At 35.9% G+C, this 19,281-nt stretch overlaps 1 protein-coding gene across 3 annotated transcripts; it reads left to right on the top strand.

Moving 5' to 3' along the window:
* Positions 1-1,965: 1,965 nt before the first annotated feature.
* Positions 1,966-16,563, top strand: LOC144960447 (uncharacterized). 3 transcript variants are annotated; one of them, XM_078893532.1, is made up of 2 exons: positions 1,966-2,031; positions 12,680-14,518. In XM_078893532.1, the coding sequence occupies exon 2, from the start codon at positions 12,704-12,706 to the stop codon at positions 13,799-13,801; it is 1,098 nt and encodes a 365-aa protein (XP_078749658.1). In that variant the 5' UTR covers positions 1,966-2,031; positions 12,680-12,703; the 3' UTR covers positions 13,802-14,518. The 3 variants fall into 3 exon arrangements, with proteins under 3 accessions (XP_078749658.1, XP_078749659.1, XP_078749657.1); XM_078893533.1 differs by lacking the exon at positions 1,966-2,031 and adding an exon at positions 2,407-2,445 and having other exon boundaries at positions 12,680-16,563; XM_078893531.1 differs by lacking the exon at positions 1,966-2,031 and adding an exon at positions 2,422-2,539.
* The last annotated feature ends 2,718 nt before the right edge of the window (positions 16,564-19,281 follow it).

Genomic DNA, 19,281 nt, shown 5'->3' on the forward strand with positions numbered 1-19,281 from the left:
TAAATGGGACGAATGATTTTACAAAAGGTCCCGACAAAAGTATTGCTTTTGATTATTAAATTATAACTTTATTTTTAAAAATAAGGAAAAGTCGAAAATAAAATGAAGAAGTTTTGACAATTAAAACGTACTTATTCAGTTACATATAAAGACATTACAATACACAAAAACAAATCTTGTCTTGTTGTCGTCTTGGGTTTGCTTGACACAGCGTGCTCAGATTTTTCGTTAAGATGTGTAGTGTGGACACTACTTTACTTTATAGATAGTTTGAAGATGACGTCACTCAGGTCTTTGTTATTGTTTTTTGCCATCCGCGTTTATGAGTAATGCTCACTGAACTGTATTAACCTGACTATAAACGTTAATGGTTACACACAGTTTTGTGTGTTGGTCCGTTATACTTCCGGATGGCAATGTTATGAGCTTCTTAGCCAAGCGCATACTATCTATACCGATCACGACACAACAAATATTGAGAACACCCGTGCTTATCGAATTTATTTTACGTACAGGACTTATCACTATCCTTTTGGATCTGGATAGAGATGTGACCGACTCTATTGTATTCAATAGTCGTAACGTCACTTCCTTCCTAATGACGCATGTAACTTAGTAACACTGGCTCTAAACTATCGGAACAATGGCGGACGCCCGTATGAAATATTTCTCCAGCGAGCATAAAAACGTTTCCAGAGGAAAAAAAACACATAAATTTGATCATGTTTTGACTTTTACACATTCTGATCAAAAGGCATATGAAAAGGGAATGAAAAGTTCTAGCCAGCATGAAGAATAAAAAGTAATGATTTTCTTTGTTTAGAACCAAGATGGCCGCCGTTGCTGGGCTGCGTGACATCAGACTACTGAATCCAATTGTTAACGGGCACATTTTTATTATCACACTCTTTTATTGCGATGTGATATTACGACATACGTCGCTTTTTAATTCGTCACCGGACCTAACAGCTTTTGATATTTTATAACACAGTGTTTGGTCTCCTGTGTTATATTTGGTTTATTCTGATCCGGCCTGTATAACACGGTTTGGGCCTTCTCTGTGTTATACTTTTATTGGGACATAAAGTAACAGATTTGCCTTCTCTGTACTATGATTTTATTGATCTTTTTTTTTTTTTTTTTTTTGTTGTTGATCAGACTGATATTGCATAAATTTGCCTTCTTTATGCAATGTTTTTGGTCACCCGTTTACGGACTTACACAGTACAGTAACCTGCACTATGCCTTGCTATTTTCCGGCCCCGAACGTTTTTCACACAATCAATCCTCTATTGTGCGAATAATAGCAAGTGACATTTTGCGGTCTGCCATGGGTTTTTTACAACCATGGTGAGTAATATTCATATGACGACTGAGAGGTGTTGTCAACACAAGATAGGATAGTAACAGGTTTGAAAAAAAAAAAAAAAAAAAAAAACAACTCATGGTCGCCTAAAGCTAATATCACATTGAGACTTAAGCTCTTTCTACAATATGGTGACAGCTATGACCAGTGATGTTTATCATTTTTCATTCATACTCTCAACGATGATATAAAACTAATCTTTTTATGCGTGTATAGAAATACATTGTTACTTTAATTATAGGGATACTGATACAATATACTCCACATTATTTCCTGTTAAATTTCAAGCCGTTTTGAACTCTAAATTACTCTAAAACAAATTAATTTTGTAATTCAAAATTCATAACACATGATTACTGGTAATCTTGATAAAATGCCTATCTACATTCAATGTACAATTACCAAACTGGAATTAAGTTAACGAGGCTATATAATTAGACTTAGAATCATTCCATTCATATCTAGAATTTGTAATTTCATGCCTTAAGCAATCACTTGTTTACCGTAATAACAGCGTAATAATGATATCAAGCTCTATAATTTCATTTAAATATATAATTTTATGATCATTTTAGACGTGTAGAATTCCGTAGCTTCGTGATGACCTTTTCTAGAGGGAGTTTGTCTACCAACTAGATCAATGTTCATTATCATCTTTAATAAAGGTTCCTCAACCGTACAATCTTGTCATTCTAGATCAGCAACCATTTACCCAATAAATGGATACAATTATATTTCCCATAATCCGTTTTCCGAACTTATAATTAGTTCAAATGAACTCCAATCATGGCCATTATGTCATTGAACCTTATAATTTGTAATCCATGCAGCAGAAAATTGATTGCTATCATCTTGTCAGGATTTTAATGACGAGATGGAGACTATTTAATTCGTAACTGCTAATAGGCTTTAAGGGGGGGGGGGGGGAAGCGACATTAAAAATGATGAATTTTGACCCGGTTTGCTAAAATTAGATTTTGGTGGGATGTTGTCATGTGACCATTTGTCTGCATAAAAATTGCATGAAAACTTCATCTTCATTTTTTTTCGACTCAAAATAACGTATTTTGTGACCCATAGTATGGTTAAATCCTGCCCATATTTAGTTGATTTCATGAAAGAATATCAAATAGTCTTTATAACTTAGTAAAGGCAAAAACATATCAATGAAAAGTAAAAACTCTCCTCTCTCTTCAACAACCAATCACTTTGTTCTTAATTATGTCATGGCGTCACAATCCAATCAGAGCGCGAGAGTAGAGTTTTCCTAAACTCGTTTACCTTGACTTTTAAATGCGTTTATCTCAAAACTGCAATTTTCGTCACTAAAACTCTAGCTCCTCCCTCAGTTTCCATCCAATCTTCTTCAAACTTTCTACAAATAAGTGTCATACAGATACCCAGGTCCTCTAGAAGCCGGATTCTTGAAATAAAATAAATTTATGAGTAATTTGAAATTATATACCTTTTTTCAAGGGGAATAATCGAGTAATAACTTTTAACTAAATGTTTTAATTTTCTAATTAAAAAATAAAAATCTGGCTTCAAAAACCTCTTTATTTTCTTTGTTATCTACCTCTGGCCAAAATATTATGGCCATCGGTTGATAAACTAAAACGCCTTTGACTTTTAAGATTTGTTGTTTATTTTCCAATATGGCGTCGTTTCCATAGCACCGGGCAACTTTTTTCGAAAAATATTTTATATGCAATCATCCTTCCCAAACATATACAATATGACAGTGCATAGAAGTTTAGGATATTTCATCAAATAAAAGAAAATGACCCTTTAGTGTCGCTCCCCCCCCCCTCCCCCTTAACAGTCGTGACGTCACTTCCCTCGTATTTACGGATAGTAACTTAGTAACTGGTTCTAAACTATCGAAACAATGCCGGACCCTCTTTTGAAATACTTCTCCGACGAGCATAAAAGTGCATCCAGAGGAGAATGAAAAGCATTATAAATCTGATCATGTTTTGACTTTTTATACATTCTGATCACATGACATGTGAAAAAGTTCTAGCCATGCACATCGAGCAATATTTTATTCATTGAACATTGCCTTTCGCTGCCGTAATCGAATATCGTAAGAGCTCGGCGCCGCCAGCATGAAGAATAAAAATTATCGATTTTCTTTGTTTAGCCCTTTCCTTACCAGCCAATTTCAAGAATTTCCTCAAAAAACTGCACAGCCAACTAACACACAATAGATGTTTTATCACTCAGACATAATAGCAGTAAAATTATTGCGATACATAATTTCTTTAGCAAACATTTCTCAACAACACACTGTCCATTTTCTTTAAATTTTATGATTTACAAAAGAAATTTGAATTTTAAAAATGTCGGTTGTATCGTAACGAATGTGACGATTTTCCTATAGTCGGTAAGTAGAGGGTTAGAACCAAGCTGCTGGTTGCTGGGCGGACGTGACATCAGACTGTTGAATCCAATTATGTGTTAAACAAACATTCCGACATATTGAAAACAAATGAAGAATGGTTTTCCAAAACTCCCTAAATGCGTTTTTTCCCATTGTAAGATATTGATGATTATTTCCCCTTAAATTTCTCATTCGGTCTATTATTTTATCATAGTTAGACTTCAAATTCACATAAATTTAATTAAATCCTTGTGACAGTTGATGCTTAACCCTCTCCTTACCGGCCAGTTTCAGAATTTTCCCCAAAACTTCACACCCACCCAACACAATAATAGTTTTTTTCCTACTCAAACAGAAAGATTAACAAGTACATTCTATGCATAATATTGTTCAGCAAAATAAACTCAACAATACAGCGTCAAGTTTTTATGGCTATGATAAACAAATTTTCTTCAAAGTTTATGAGAAACAAGAATAATCAGATGAGAAAGTTGTTGGTTGCATCGTAACGAATGTGACGATTTTCCTGTAGTTGGTAAGGAGAGGGTTAAGGGCGGTTGGTTTTATCTGAAGATAATTAATTATCTATATTGGGCTTTTTCATCATTCGTCATTATAGGTTAAACAACATTTTTGGTGAAATATATAAATTGTCCTTGATAACCGTTTGCGACCCATTTGGGGGTCTAGAATAAAATGATATAACAATTCTTGTGGCAAACGTTCCACAAAAACTAATGAAGGAATGACCTCCATATTCTTCCATCTTATTAACATTGTAGCATAGTGTGGCACCATAGAGAAATTTTACAGATTTATCTTATGGATTTTTTATAAGAAAATTACAACGTTGAAAATCAAAATGTTATGACAAAATTGATGTTAAAAAAATTATAATTTGGATTATAATACCTTATTGAAATAATCTCTCTACGATGCCATAATACATCATCACTGTGAATGCTGTGGAAATTTTCAGACAATTTCATTAAATAGATTCTGATAAACGTTTGACACACAGTATCCCATACCCTTAGAAAAATGTCATATTGAGAAAATAGCAAAATAACTTTCCGTTTTTCACACGTTTCTTACTACCTCTTCCCCTTTCGATTGTGTTTTTCGTGCCTTCATTGTCCATTTTGAGAAGTTGGACTTCAATAATAATATTTTTAAGATAATAAAATATCGTTTTCCGCCAAACTTTCAAAATCAATTTTTTGAAGGATTTTCCTAATAATTAAACCCAAATTGCCCCTTAAAATAAATTAAACTTACGTTTCAGTTTCTCTCTCAAGAATAGAAAATCTCAAAAAGTTGAAAAATTGGCGTAACGAGTTTTGGAAAATCACCCTTCAAATAAATGGAAGGCCCCAGTGATAAAAGTACTTAAGTCATATTTTCATAATGTTTCTCTAATCTTGTATGGATATGTGGCATGACACTCGCTTTCAGATCGGAAGGTCCTGAGTTCGAGCCTCGCTCGGCGCATAGTTGAATCATTGGAAAAGGCTCTTTACTGTACTCAGGTGTAAAATGAGTACCTAGGCGTTAACAGCGTCGTGTCTGTAAAGGGTGTTGAGCACGTTTAGTGGATATTGCCCTATGTAAAATCCTTAAAAAGGAGCTGAGTAATTCTCACTAAACTGTATTAACCGGAGTATAGAAGTTCAAGGTTACAATAGTTTTTGTGCGTTGGTCCGTTTTACTTCCGGATGGCAATGTTGTGAGTTTCGTAGTCAAGCGCTCAGCGTCTATAGATAGAATGAACTTCAAAGTCACTCAGGTTTTTGTTACTGTTTTTTTTTTTTGCCATCCATGTTTATGAGTATCTCTCACTAGATCGTATTCACCACAATATCAAAATTCGTTCGAGGTTACATATAAAAAGTATGCGTTTGGCTAAGAAGATCACAACATTGTCATCAGGAAGTATAACGGACCAACACACAAAACTATGTGTATCCATGAACTTTTATAGTCAGGTTAATACGGTTTAGTGAGAATTACTCATAAACGTGGGTGGCAAAAAAAACAATAACAAAGACCTGAGTGATGTCAATTTCTATTCTATAATCTGGTTAATTCAGTTTAGTGATAATTATTCATAAACTCTGATGGCAAAAAGCAATAACAAAGACCCAAGTGAGGTCAACTTCATTCTATCTGATAGAACTGCCTTGACGGGCAGCCATCGTCTGAGCCACATTGATAAACGGATTCAATTTGCTTGTCTCAAAATACAACAGTTCCGTCAAAATCAGATTTCATTATAGGGAATAAGATTAGCGGAAGAGTAGCGTCCCTTGATTGGACGTCACCCATAGTCTGTGACGTCACCGGCGGAAAAGTTATTAGAGAGAGAACATGTTGGTTGTGCGCATGCGTCTCTCGTCCTCGCTTCCGCATATACATAATTATTTTTGGTGTGCAGGAATACAAATCCAACGTTTTTGGTTTTGGATCAAATTGTTATTCAAGAGATGGAGAAATATACAAATTATGGTGAATAGAAGTATTCATACCAAAATATCCAATAATCTTCATTTTTTTTTTTTGGTATTTATTAAACTCATTTTATTTTTTTCCTGCAATAAACCATACTCGCTAGCTTGTTGTGTTATTGGGCACGATAAAAATAACTCATTTAATAAATGCAAAGAATGAAAGAATCGTATATTCAATAATAGCAGAAATTTTCACTCATTTTATTGTCGTAAATAGAGGTTGGAAAGACTTCTGATTGGCCATCTCAAATAGTCTTTTGGTGCGTATGAATACATGTCTTACGTTTTCGGAGGTTTTATTTGGTCATCTTGTCATTTTTGCATCGCAGTCGAAGAAAAGCTATAAAAACCATCACTCATTTGGCGAGAGACTGTAGCCGTATCGTTACCTGCTTCCCCTTCCCTCTTACAGTAACACAATAATTATTTTTTTTAAACATCGGTCATAAGAATACACTAAGTTTTTATGGTTGATTAATACCTGCTTCCCCTCTTACAAAAACACAATAATTTTTTTTAAACATCGGCCATCAGAATACACTAAGCCGTTATGCTTTATTTGGAGGAACATGACTTTGTTTCAATGCAAAAAAAAACGCATCCGCCACATCGTAGCGTTTACTTATAGCCAGAAACTAGAACCCTCCAAAGACTTATAGTTTGACGTCATTATTTTTTTTAGGTTTGTGTAGCTTCTGATGAGTTATCGTTAGTAGATTTCAAGGACACAAGTTATTTAATTGGTTGAACTATTGAATACAACTCACGATTTGTTTTCTTTTGTGGCTAAAGACTTGTCTTTTAAAGCCATTTTTTGGTCAGTGTCAGGCTATAAGTTAACGATGGCTACGGTCAGTGTCAAGCTATAACTGCCCTCTTAACGAAAAAGATCGTATTTGCAGAAATTTGCGAAATTCACTTTTTTACATAATGTTGACAATAAAAAAGGCCTTTCTTTTATACTAGGTTTAATTGTCGTAAGTATCATAGTTTCTGAGATAGCCTGCCGTATATGCATGAATTTTTTTTTCCGTAAATTCCCTCCAAATTTTCATTAAACCGTGTTTGTTTGGATTATGAGACAACTGAGTAATCGGAAGTCTTTCAGCCTCTACAACAAATCAATACGTAAAAACGAAAATATAGATGGCTGTGACAAAATTAAGGAATGAAGGATGCGAGTTTTGCATCTTTATTTTTAAATACGAGTGTGAGATACACAATAGCTCATAATAAATTCCAATCTAATGTAGAAAGTGGAAATGAAATGTTCAGTGTAGATTTAATAAAAGTAATTTGTTTTACCACGAAAGGTACAAATTAAAACAGCAACTTGTAGTCTCTAATGAAAGATTTGCTATTCTCAATGTTTGATTTCATAACCGGGGCAAACTTTCAAGACTGCCGTCTCTGTACATGCTGCAGTTGAAACACAAATGAATGGGATGAACAATTATGTGACTTTGAATATTTAAAAAAAGGCATGTGCGGCTATGTGATCTTGTGGTATGACACTCGCTTTCGGATTGGAAGGTCCTGGGTTCGAGCCTCGCGCTCGGCGCATAGTTGAGTCTTTGGAAAAGGCTCTTTACTCCCATTCTCTCACCGTACTCAGGTGTAAAATGAGTACCTGGCCGTTATAGCGTTGTCTTTGTCTGAAAAATTGTAATATCGCCTAACAGGCGGCATGTCCCGTCCTACATTTAAATGTTGTTGTTGAACAGGGACCCCTTGTAAAGCACTTTGAGCACATTTAGTGAATATTGCGCTATATAAAGCTCATGCACAATTTAAAATTTGAAGTTCATAATTCTGGAGTTAGACATTTAAGATATCAGAAATGAATTTCTCGACAGTTTCTACACAATAAATAAAGCAGGACATGGGGATATGATGGAGACTGATTTTCTGAGGGGATCTGGGATGTTGCACTACAAAGCTCTCACAACGAATTTCATTATCTAAGTGTGAAATGTCTGTAAGAAAAGCGTTTTAGATCATGCCGGGGCAAGCTGATAGAACCTGCATAAATAAATCAAAAATATAACAGAAATATGACAGATTTTCTCAAAAAATTTGCAATTGATATTTAGAAAACAAAACCTTTCTAGATAAATCTGAGAATTCACGTAGCAATGATTTATTGTCGCATTTTAAACCACAATGATGATTATGATTGGACTAGAAGTGTTAATGTTAACATGTTATTGAGTAATGTAAATGTTGCTGTTCGAACCTCAAAGAAATAAATAGCAACGTGAAATTGAATACAAGCTTCAATTTGTTAACCGAAAACAGATAATGTGATCGTTTCTTTATCAAGAAAAATGGTGGAATGAAACACTACAAGCTATATTATCTCATTCGTCGGTAGAGTTTCATTTATCCTGTTTTTTTTTATAAAAGGTAAATCTGAAACGTCCACATTATCTGTTTTCGTTTATCAAATCGAAGCTTTCGTTCAAATTCACATTGTTATTTATTTCAGTATTATTGAAGGATATGTTCAGTTTTACGATTTGCCTCTAAAGAACAGTAAACATTTATTGTATATTCGTATCTTTTTACCCACCAACAACCCCCTTGCCTCCTGATCATATCTTATTTATATCTATTATTTTGATAACAATTAAGCATGTTTTCAATTTTAATAATTAGTCATTTACTGTTTGCGCGATAAGACTGAATTTATGCCCTGTTTAACAGTATTTTAATATTAATTGGTAAATTCTTCAATGAAAAGATGCCGCGAAAGAATATGTCTGAATTCCTTCTGCTACTATACTCAACTTTTCTTCTAATATCTGTAGTAATATCGTTTCCACTGAACACGCCAATCATTTTATATTATTGCTCCAAAAACCTTAGGGTTTATTTGCCAGAGAACAACAAAGTCCCGGCCCATACTTAAGTTAAAACACAGAATTGTCTTATACGGTCTTTTTCCATCAGTCCACGGCACGGAATCTCTGTCAAATTAAAACGAAAAAGTCTGCTTTGGGCATTTTAGCTAGAGTAATCAAATGTTTAAAATATTTTATTGTATAGATGAATCGATAATTCATTATTGTGCATTTTTATGAAAAATATATCGCCAAATCTTTACGAACCAAGCCAGTACGTACGTGAAATGTTTTTGGCTCTCATGCAAAAAGCCGTCTGATGCATATACGGTCTTTTTCCTTACGACGGCAGATATGCTAACGATGGCTACGGTCAGAGTTATGCTATAATTCAACGATGGCTATGGTCAGTGTCAGGCTATAAGTTAACGATGTCTACGGTTAGTGTCAGGATATAAGTTAACCTTGGCTACGGTCAGTGTCATGCTATAAGTTAACGATGGCTAATGACTGACCCCAAAGACAACAATACAAACTGTCTATCACAACTGCAACACATTTACAAGAAACATCTCAACGTTCAACATCTATTAACTGTACCTTAAATTTATCCTGATTTTCATCGTTGCTCCGCATTTGACCAGTAGATCAAAACGTTGAATTTGGGACACACCTTCACATGTGTTCGGACACACACAGTTGGTTCTTTATAAACTATGACGTGAATGAAATCGACCTCCCTTTGATCGTTGTTATTGTTTTTATACACCCCCAAATGGGTGACTGGTTATCACACGATTTTCTCGATCATGTTATAAACGTTAAAGTTTCCACGTAGTTTTCAATGTTGGTTCTGTTGATCAAGCAGCAGAACAGTGGTTATTTTATTTAGACGGGTGCCATCGATAGTAAAACCTGTGTTAGTTTGCAATGTTTACCAATCACTGCCATTGTTTACATTATGACGAATGTCCGAGAGGCGTGGTTATCTATGTGTTTATTCCATAAAAAGGGTGAAAATTCTATAGTTCAACGAAATGAAAACACAAAAATATGGGCACTTGTGGGTACCAGGCGCTAAGGATGGGCGAAAATTGATATCACTACTGAAGGGCTTAACAAGCACTTATTGGCAATCTCGACGCTTAATCTAAATATGTCGATACTGAGAAAATGTAGATAAAAATGAACTTTTTGTCTTTATTTTATGTTTTGGAATCTGATTTTTTAATTCAAAATTAAATTCTTCATACCTTCATAGGCTAAAATGTGAAATAGAATCAAGAAAAGAACAGACGGAATCCGACGACTACTAATAACATTATGGTCAGCGTTCTCGAATCAACAAAAGAGAATATTATATTATGCAAACTGAATCTCAGAGAAAACTCAATCAAAACATTGGTTTTGTAAAGGTAAAATAGTGTTAAAATCCGTTGGATTTGGACTGTTTCAAAGTACTTCAATATCGTTTGGTAATGAATGTATTTATTCGACAGTCTTTTGATCATGCTCAACACCGAGTAGTGTGACGAAAATAGAGAATTTCTCAGAAGGAACTTTCTGATACGTTTTGATGACGAACCAAACATTTTCTAAAATTATCACTATCGATAAAAAATAACTTATTTAATAAATCCAAACCCGTAGCAGGATGCTATAATGGCAGTTAACAGCGTTGTTTAAACCAGAATAAAATGGTACCATGTTATATTGAATGACATAATCAGTCGGTTAGTGAAAAGGTTTGAACTGAGATGTTGCCAAGTTTAGTTAGAAGGTCATTTTTTTAAGATCAATAATGAGTTCTTGTCATAATTGATTAAATCAACCTTTTTTGTACATCTTCGGGAAATACCAAAGTTCAATTTCACTTCTAAATATTTTTACAGCTGGTCAAGTTGAAGTAGCATAAAATTTGAGAAAAGTTGCTGGATACCTTTCCCATACATCTGACCATAACTTCATGAAAAATCACCTGATTTACTTCAAATAAAGATGAAAATGCTCTGAAAAAAAGCATTCTTTCAGGAAATGCAAAAAAAATACATATCAGAATTTTCACCTTCCGACTGATCATGCCATGAACTGACTCATATCATTACACGAAGGTCCCGATCGAGCAATCGCCTCACACACAAAGGACCACTGAACGATCCGGGGTGCATTCAATATTTTATCTAAATTCCCTGTCCACCCAGCAGTGAATGGGTATCTAATTCTGTTAGATTTGGCTGAAAGTATTTTGCAATAGACTAGCGTCTTATCCAAGTGATAGCAAGCAAATGTTATTATTCGTTTCACGATATTGGAACCGGGATAATCTCCGTCACTGTGGGCCAAATGGTTCTGAAGGAACACAACTGATTCTAAATTATTGATTTACGTGCAAGTTTATGTTTCGTTTTCTCAGCAATATATATATTTTTTTAATTTTCAGGTTTTTGCCTGCTGCCTCTGATTTTTTTTCTTTCCCTTAACCCTTTCCTTACCAGCCATTTTCAGAATTATTCTCAACATTTCACACCCACCTAACACAAAAAAAACAGTTTTTCTTACTCAAACTGAAAGAAACTAATACACTTTAAGCATAATATTGATTATCAGCAAAATGAACTCTACAACATCTTGTCACGTTTTTATAGCTTTTTATAATAAAACTTTTTTCTTTAAATTGTATGAGTTATAAAAGAAATCTGAATGATAAAAGTGCTGGTTTGATCGTAACGAATGTGACGATTTTCCTATGGTTGGTAAAAAATAATTATGCCTTTTCCGCCACGACATCATAAGATACCGTAGATGTCTGATGTCAACAACCCATGTTGTCCAAGTGAGCAAATTGGGGGTTAATAAAGTTGCTCAAGGAAAAAAACGAAAGTGCCTGAAGCGGGGCTTAAACCCTGGTCATTCCGGGTCACAGTACAATGCCTTAACCACTCGGCCACATCCCCTCCCCCCAGTTGGTAAGGAGAGGGTAAAAAATGCAACATCGTCCAAAGTTGTGGAAGATCTTTTCTTTTCTGATTTGATCAAATTTTGAATGAAAGATAATCTTTCCCCTTTACAGTTTGTGACCTTTCGCTTCAAAACGGTATTAAGTCGGGTTGATTCAGATGTTGAAAGTTGAATCTATAGCCAGACATATCAGACTTGTGTTGAATTTGTATGTTTTATTGAGGAGAATGGACACCATATTTTAGGGTGCTAATGCTAACAATTTATATTTTTTGATCAGTTTAAAATTAAATCCGGCTTTCTAAGCATCTGGTTCGTTCCGATCCGACATAATACTGTTTTGAGACGATGGGTCACAATTGAGCTTTTATATAGCGCAAAATTTACTAAATGTGGTCAAACCTCCATGTCCGCCCAGCAGTGATTGGGTAGCTAACTCTGTTAGATTTGGCGGAAAGTATATTGCGAAAGACTAGCGTATTATCCAAATGCTAGCAAGCAAATGTTATTATCCGATTCACGCCATTGAAACCGGGATGATCTCTGGCTCCAAGGGTCAAATATCTCTGAAGGAAAACAACTAATGTCTTAATCATCCCCCTTTACCATTTCTTTGTTTTAGGGGTAGGAAATTCAAGTTGTCGAAATGGATGCAAGAAACACTTTAAACTATTCGGTTTCCATCAGAAATGAAGAAAATCACGACACACCACTGAATAAACACCTTGTTATATTCTTCCTCTGCTTCAAAACATTTTCGTATATATTTGAAATAATAGCGGGAACCATTGGATGTGTGACGAATTCCATGAATATGATCATTTTTACTAAAATGGGATTTAAGGAGTCTATTAATATTTCGTTTTTCGTTTTGTCTATTTCCGATTTCGGATGCTGTGTGACTCTTTTACTTTACGGAATTTCGACAATCAATGCAATAAAGAGACTGTTTAGAGATATTTTTATTAATCTTTATGACGTCACTGAACTGGTGGTTTTTACCCCAAATTTGATGTTCACGGCAATCAGCATGTTTGTGACAGGCTTCATGGCTATAGAACGATGCCTTTGCGTAGCTTTGCCAGTTAAAGTCAAATTTTTATTAATACCTGGTAGAGTTAAACTTATTTTATGTATCTTGGTTCTCTGCGGGGCCGGCAATCAACTTGCGTCATATTCCGCGTACTCTTTAGAATGGCGCAATGTTTTTGGAAATACGACTATGCTCGTTATTGCTTATACAGATGACGTCAAAAGGATCTTTGATATACTGCTTCCTTTGGACATGTGGCTTAGAGTGGCCGTATATTCAATTGTTTGTATTTGTTCTATAATAATTGCCACAACTCTGATGAAAAGTTTAAAATGGAGACGCAGTAGCGCCTCTTCATCATCAAAGGGGAAGAACTCTCAGAGCAAGGAGAAGACGGACTCTTCTACAAACAAGGAGACGAAAGCTACAAGAGTTGTCCTGCTTGTCTCAGTGCTGTTTGTCATTTGCTATCTGCCAACTTTGATATTTAACGTGGCCATACAGACGTATGAAGAGTTTCTTTATATAAATTCAAGGCAAATCATTGGGTATATTTACGAATTCTTGGTACAAACTGCTTTAATATTCCAAGGTATAAACATAACCACGAACCTTTTTATATATTACAACACGAGTACAAAATTTAAAACAACTTTCAATGAAGTTTTTAAGTTCCATCGACGTTTCTGGAATTGTTTTTCTTCTGAATAACCCTGGCATTGAATCTCTCTATTTCAATTTTGATTGGACTTTGATTGATACGACTTAATCATTTTCAGTTATGATATCTTGGTCTCCTATTATTATGAAAGAAAATTCTGCCAAATCGGAATGTGTTTATTTACAATAAGTCTTAAGTCTTAATATATAATATATTGTAATGGTCTTAATTATAAAATTAGTTTTATTTCCTATATGTGACCCATCGTATCGAAGCGGTATTATTTCGGGATCCATCGGTAAGGGAAATGAATTCATAGCCACAAATATCCAACTTGGGTTTAATTTCTGTACGTTCTGGTGGAGTATAAAGACTATTTCTTGCATTGCAAAAACTTCTAAGCTCCAATTTCTCATCAATCTATCTCTAAATTCACTTTTTGGGGCTCTGAATCATTCTGACATAATACCGTTTTGAGACGGAGGGTCACATATTCTTCACAAAGGCAAGCGTGTTACGCTGTGAACCCTAGCTTGCATCACACAACACATGATGGTGGTGTAGTGATAGCACATTTGATCGTTAGACAGAGGATTTGAGGGGTTCGATCCAAAGTCGAGGAAGACTGATATTTTGGGATGTTTTTTTCCCCATGATTTTCTTTCCTGCTTCGTCAGGTACCATCATAGACACTTTTTTTTTATTACTTGCTTACTTACTTACTTACTTAACTGATATTTTGGGATGTTTTTTTCCCCATGATTTTCTTTCTTTCTTCGTCTGGTACCATCATAGACACTTTTTTTCTTACTTACTTACTTACTTACTTAACTGATATTTTGGGATGTTTTTTTCCCCATGATTTTCTTTCTTTCTTCGTCTGGTACCATCATAGACACTTTTTTTATTACTTACTTACTTAACAGAACTAGCAACCACCTGATCTCTGGCCGTTCGGTCTTGTACCAGGACGTAGAAGTTAGACGTATTTTTAGTTGTTCCAGGTGACTATAAACAGTGTGTTATCGATGCATGGTTACACACTTGTTCAGGTCTTGTGCGGCTATGTGGTCTTGTGGTATGACACTCGCTTTTGGATCGCAAGGTCCTGGGGTCGAGCCTCATTCAGCGCATAGTTGAGTCCTTGGAGAAGGATCTTTACTCACATTCTCTCACCGTACTCAAGTGTAAAATGACTACCTGGCCGTTACCAGCATTGTCCCTGTCCGAAAAAATTGTAAGAGGCGTTATGTCCCGTGCCGTCCTACATGTTAAATGTTGCAGTTGGCCTTGGACCCATTGTAAGGCGCTTTGAGCATGTTTAGTCTATATTGCGTTAGATAAAAGCTCTTTTTTTTCGTTATCCTACACCCGTGACTGCTTTCTAGTTTCTCAATAGGATTCAGTAGTGTGATGTCACGCCGCCCAGCAACGGCGGCCATCTTGGTTCTAAACAAAGAAAATCATTACTTTTTATTCCTCATGCTGGCTAGAACTTTTCATTCCCTTTTCATATGCCTTGCGATCAGAATGTTTAAAAGTCAAAACATGATAAAATTTATGTGTTTTTTTCCTCTGGATACGCTTTTGTACTCGCCGGAGGAATATTTCATACGGGCGTCCGCCATTGTTCCGATAGTTTAGAGTCAGTGTTACTAAGTTACCATGCGTCATTAGGAAGGAAGTGACGTTACGACTGTTGAAGACTATTATTTAATTGGGAAATCAAATACCACCGTCCTTGTCCGCTATATTCAATATGTGTTGTTTGATGCAACGAGAAGGATTCAAAACGAAAACGTGTACACTTGTGAAGAATATAGGAATTAAAATTATTCTCAACTATCTGTAAACTCAGTGGTGTCATAGAATCCGATAGTCAGATGTCACGTCCGCTAGCAACAAGCAGTTTGGTTCTAAACAAAGAAAATTGGTACAGTTTATTCTTCAAGCTGGCTAGAACTTTTTTACGTGTCATGTGATCAGAATGTATAAAAGCCAAAACATGATCAGATTTATAATGTTTTTCTTCTCTGGATGCATTTTTATGTTTGACGGAGAAGTAATTCATAAGGGTGTCCGCCATTGTTTAGAACCAGTTACTATGTAACTATGCGTCATTACGAGAGAAGTGACTTCTTGACTGTTGAATCTATTGTAGCACGTCTCATGGGTAATCAGGAAGTCTGAGGTATGATTCGCAGTCAAGGAAGACTGATGATTTTTGGGGATGTTCTTATTGTCTTGTATTTTCTTTTCTTTCTTGCTTTGTCTGACACCTTTCATACACATTTGTTGAAATCTTAACTCCCTCGTTACCGGCCAGTTTCAGAATTTTCCCCGAATCGTCTCATCCACCCAACACAAAAATAGATTTTTCTTACTAAAACAGAAGTTTAACAAGTACATTCTGTGCACAATATTGTTCAGCAAAATAAGCTCTACAATACAGTGTCAAGTTTTTATGGCTATAATATAAACATTTTCTTCAAATTTATGAGAAACAAAAAGAATGAGTTGAGAAAGTTGTTGGGTGCATCGCAATGAATGTGACGAGTTCCCTGTAGTTGGTAAAGAGAGTGTTAATCTTGCCCCAGTCCCTGGTACCTAATATATTTGACACGTCGCCAGTGAAAACACTCACAAACCACCGTGTACTCGTTTACAGATCTGGTGACCCAAATTGTTATGGGAGAACTGGTGTATTAACTCTCTCCTTACCAGCTATTTTTTAGAATTTCGCCCGATAATTCACTCCCACTCAACACAAATAAACTTTTTTTACTCAATAAAGTAACAATGAGTTCTACAATACAGTGTTTAGTATTTATAGCTGTAATCAAAGCATTTCTTTACATTTTGTAATGTACAAGAGAAATCATCATGAGAAAATTGTTGGTTGCGTCGTAACGAATGTGACTAGTTCCCTGTCGTTTGTAAGGAAAGGGTTAACTCTCTCTTTACCAACCTATGTCAGGATTTTCCTCCAAAACTCCACACCCAACTAACACATATATATATATAATATATATATATATATATATATATATATATATATATTTATCACTCAAACACAATAGCAGTAAGTCTTTGCAATAAATAATTTCTTTAGCAAAACATGCTCTACAAAACACTGTTCAATTTCTTTAAATTTTAAGATGTACAAAAGAAATTTGAATAAGAAAAATGTTGGTCGCGTCGTAACGAATGAGACAATTTTCCTGTGGTCGGTAAGGAGAGGGTTAAAGGTGATCATTGTTCACAATCATGGAAATAGGCTTCAACCGTCGTGTCAACGTCATTTCCCTCGTAATGACGCATAGTAACTTAGTAACTGGTTCTAAACTATCGAAACATTGACGGAAGACTTTATGAAATACTTCTTCAACGAGCATAAAAGTGTATTCAGAGGAGAAAAACATTATAAATCTGATCATGTTTTGACTTTTATATATTCTGATCACATGACAAATGAAAAAGTTATAGCCAGCTTGAAGAATAAAAAGGTCCGATTTTCTTTGTTTCGAACCAAGCTGCTCGTTGCTGGGCGGACGTGACATCAGGCGATTGAATCCAATTCTTAATTTATACCAAAAGGTGACCCATTGTTTCAAAGCGGTGTTATGTCGAGGTGAGAATCTCTCTTCAGTCCTCATCCCACAGTGGGTAGGATGTCTGCCTATAAAACTTGTTCATCCTCTTCTGTCATTGATTGATCAGTCTTCCCCCTCCTGCCAGCCCATCCCAGACTTCTCCAAATCTAACGGATGGTCTCATCTCCAGGGTTTTTTGTGTTTTTTAATGTTTTAAATGAGCTTTTATATAGCGCAATATCCACTAAACGTGCTCAAAGCGCTTTATAGGTGATCCCTGGCCAACAGCAACACTTAACAGGTAGAACGGCTACGATGCCTTTTAGGCGATATTACAATTTTTTTCGGACAGAGACAACTCTGTTAACGGCCAGGTATTCATATTACACCTGCATACGGTGAGAAAATGTGAGTAAAGAGTCTTCTCCAAGGACTCAACTATGTTTGCACCGAGCGAGCTCGAACCCAGTTCCTTCCAATCCGAAAGCGAGTGTCATACCACTAGACCACATAGCCGCAGGTTTCAGGTTGACTTTTGTCTTCATTTCTGTTTCCCTCTTTCCGGATGGATTCCAGTCCAGGGAGTTCCTTGTGAAATCCTCCCTTGGTTTCCTCGTTGTGTGCCTTTTCCAATATAGGAATCAATTACGCGCCGAGTGAGACTCGAACCCAGGACCTTCCGATCCGAAAGCGAGTGTCATACCACTAGACCGCATAGCGCAGGTTTCAGGTTGACTTTTGTCTTCATTTTCTCACCCCCCCCCCCTCTTTCCTGATTGATTACATTGCAGGGCTGTCCTTGTGATACTGTCCTTTGATTTCCCATCGTGTGCCTTTCCAATGTAGGAATCAATTACCCGCCGAGTGAGACTCGAACCCAGGACCTTCCGGTCCGAAGCGAGTGTTATGCCACAAGACCACAAAGCCGCAGCTAAAGAAAAAATATCATGATGGGAACTCGGTATCTTTCGGGTACGATGCAAAGACTCTACCGCAGATCCACGTTGCCATACAGTCATTCATGTCATACAGTACTACGACTTAAAATTTATTATTCACAATCTTTTTAGTTCTAAAGTCACTTTTTGGGGATCCACTCGACGTGTACTTTTTTGTAGGTCTGATAACCAAGTTTGTTGTGGGCCCATTCTTGTATTGGATATTTCAAAATATTAGGCAAACAATTGTTCATTGATTGACTCTTTACGAAGCATTAACCAATCAGAAAATCCCCTGTCATTTACCCAGATTCGTCCAGTTTACTCAAAACGGTATTAAGTCTGGATTGTTAAGATGTTGAAAATTGAATATATAGCCAGAAATATCGGTCTTGTGTTGAGTTTGTATGTTTTATTGAGTAGAATGGATACCATATTTTAGGGTGCTGATGCCAACAATTTATATTTTTGACCAGTTTAACATTGGATTCGGGTTTTAAGCATCTGGTTCGTTCCGACATAATACCGTATTAAGACGGTGGGTCACATTTATTTCCGGTATGAAAATGCCAGAGCTACCATTAGTACATGTCAAACAAACAAGTGGGTCAGGGCCAGTTAGTGAGTACTTCTCGTAATATGTGCAACACGTAACATGTAGAACAAGGCATGACGCTTTTTAGGTAATAATACATTTTTTCCAACAGAGACAACGCTGCTGACGGCCAGGTACTCATTTTACACCCGAGTATGGTGAGAGAATGTGAGTTAAGAACAATTTTCAAGTACTCAACTCTCCGCCAAACGAGATTTCAACCAAGGAATTTCCGATCCGAAAGCAAGAGTCACACCACTCAACCTCAGAGCCGCTCTAGTAAATGTTTGCTTCTTAGAAACTTCTTCTTTCATCTGTGAAATATTGAGAAATAGAATAGGTTTCTTAGACGAAGCGTCACGAGATTGCTATCGCAACAACAATATGAGAACAGAAGTGGAAAT

This window comes from Berghia stephanieae, chromosome 15 (assembly GCF_034508935.2).
Source record: "Berghia stephanieae isolate SIO BIC M18660-M18661 chromosome 15, UCSD_Bste_1.3, whole genome shotgun sequence".
NCBI classification, from domain to species: domain Eukaryota; kingdom Metazoa; phylum Mollusca; class Gastropoda; order Nudibranchia; family Aeolidiidae; genus Berghia; species Berghia stephanieae.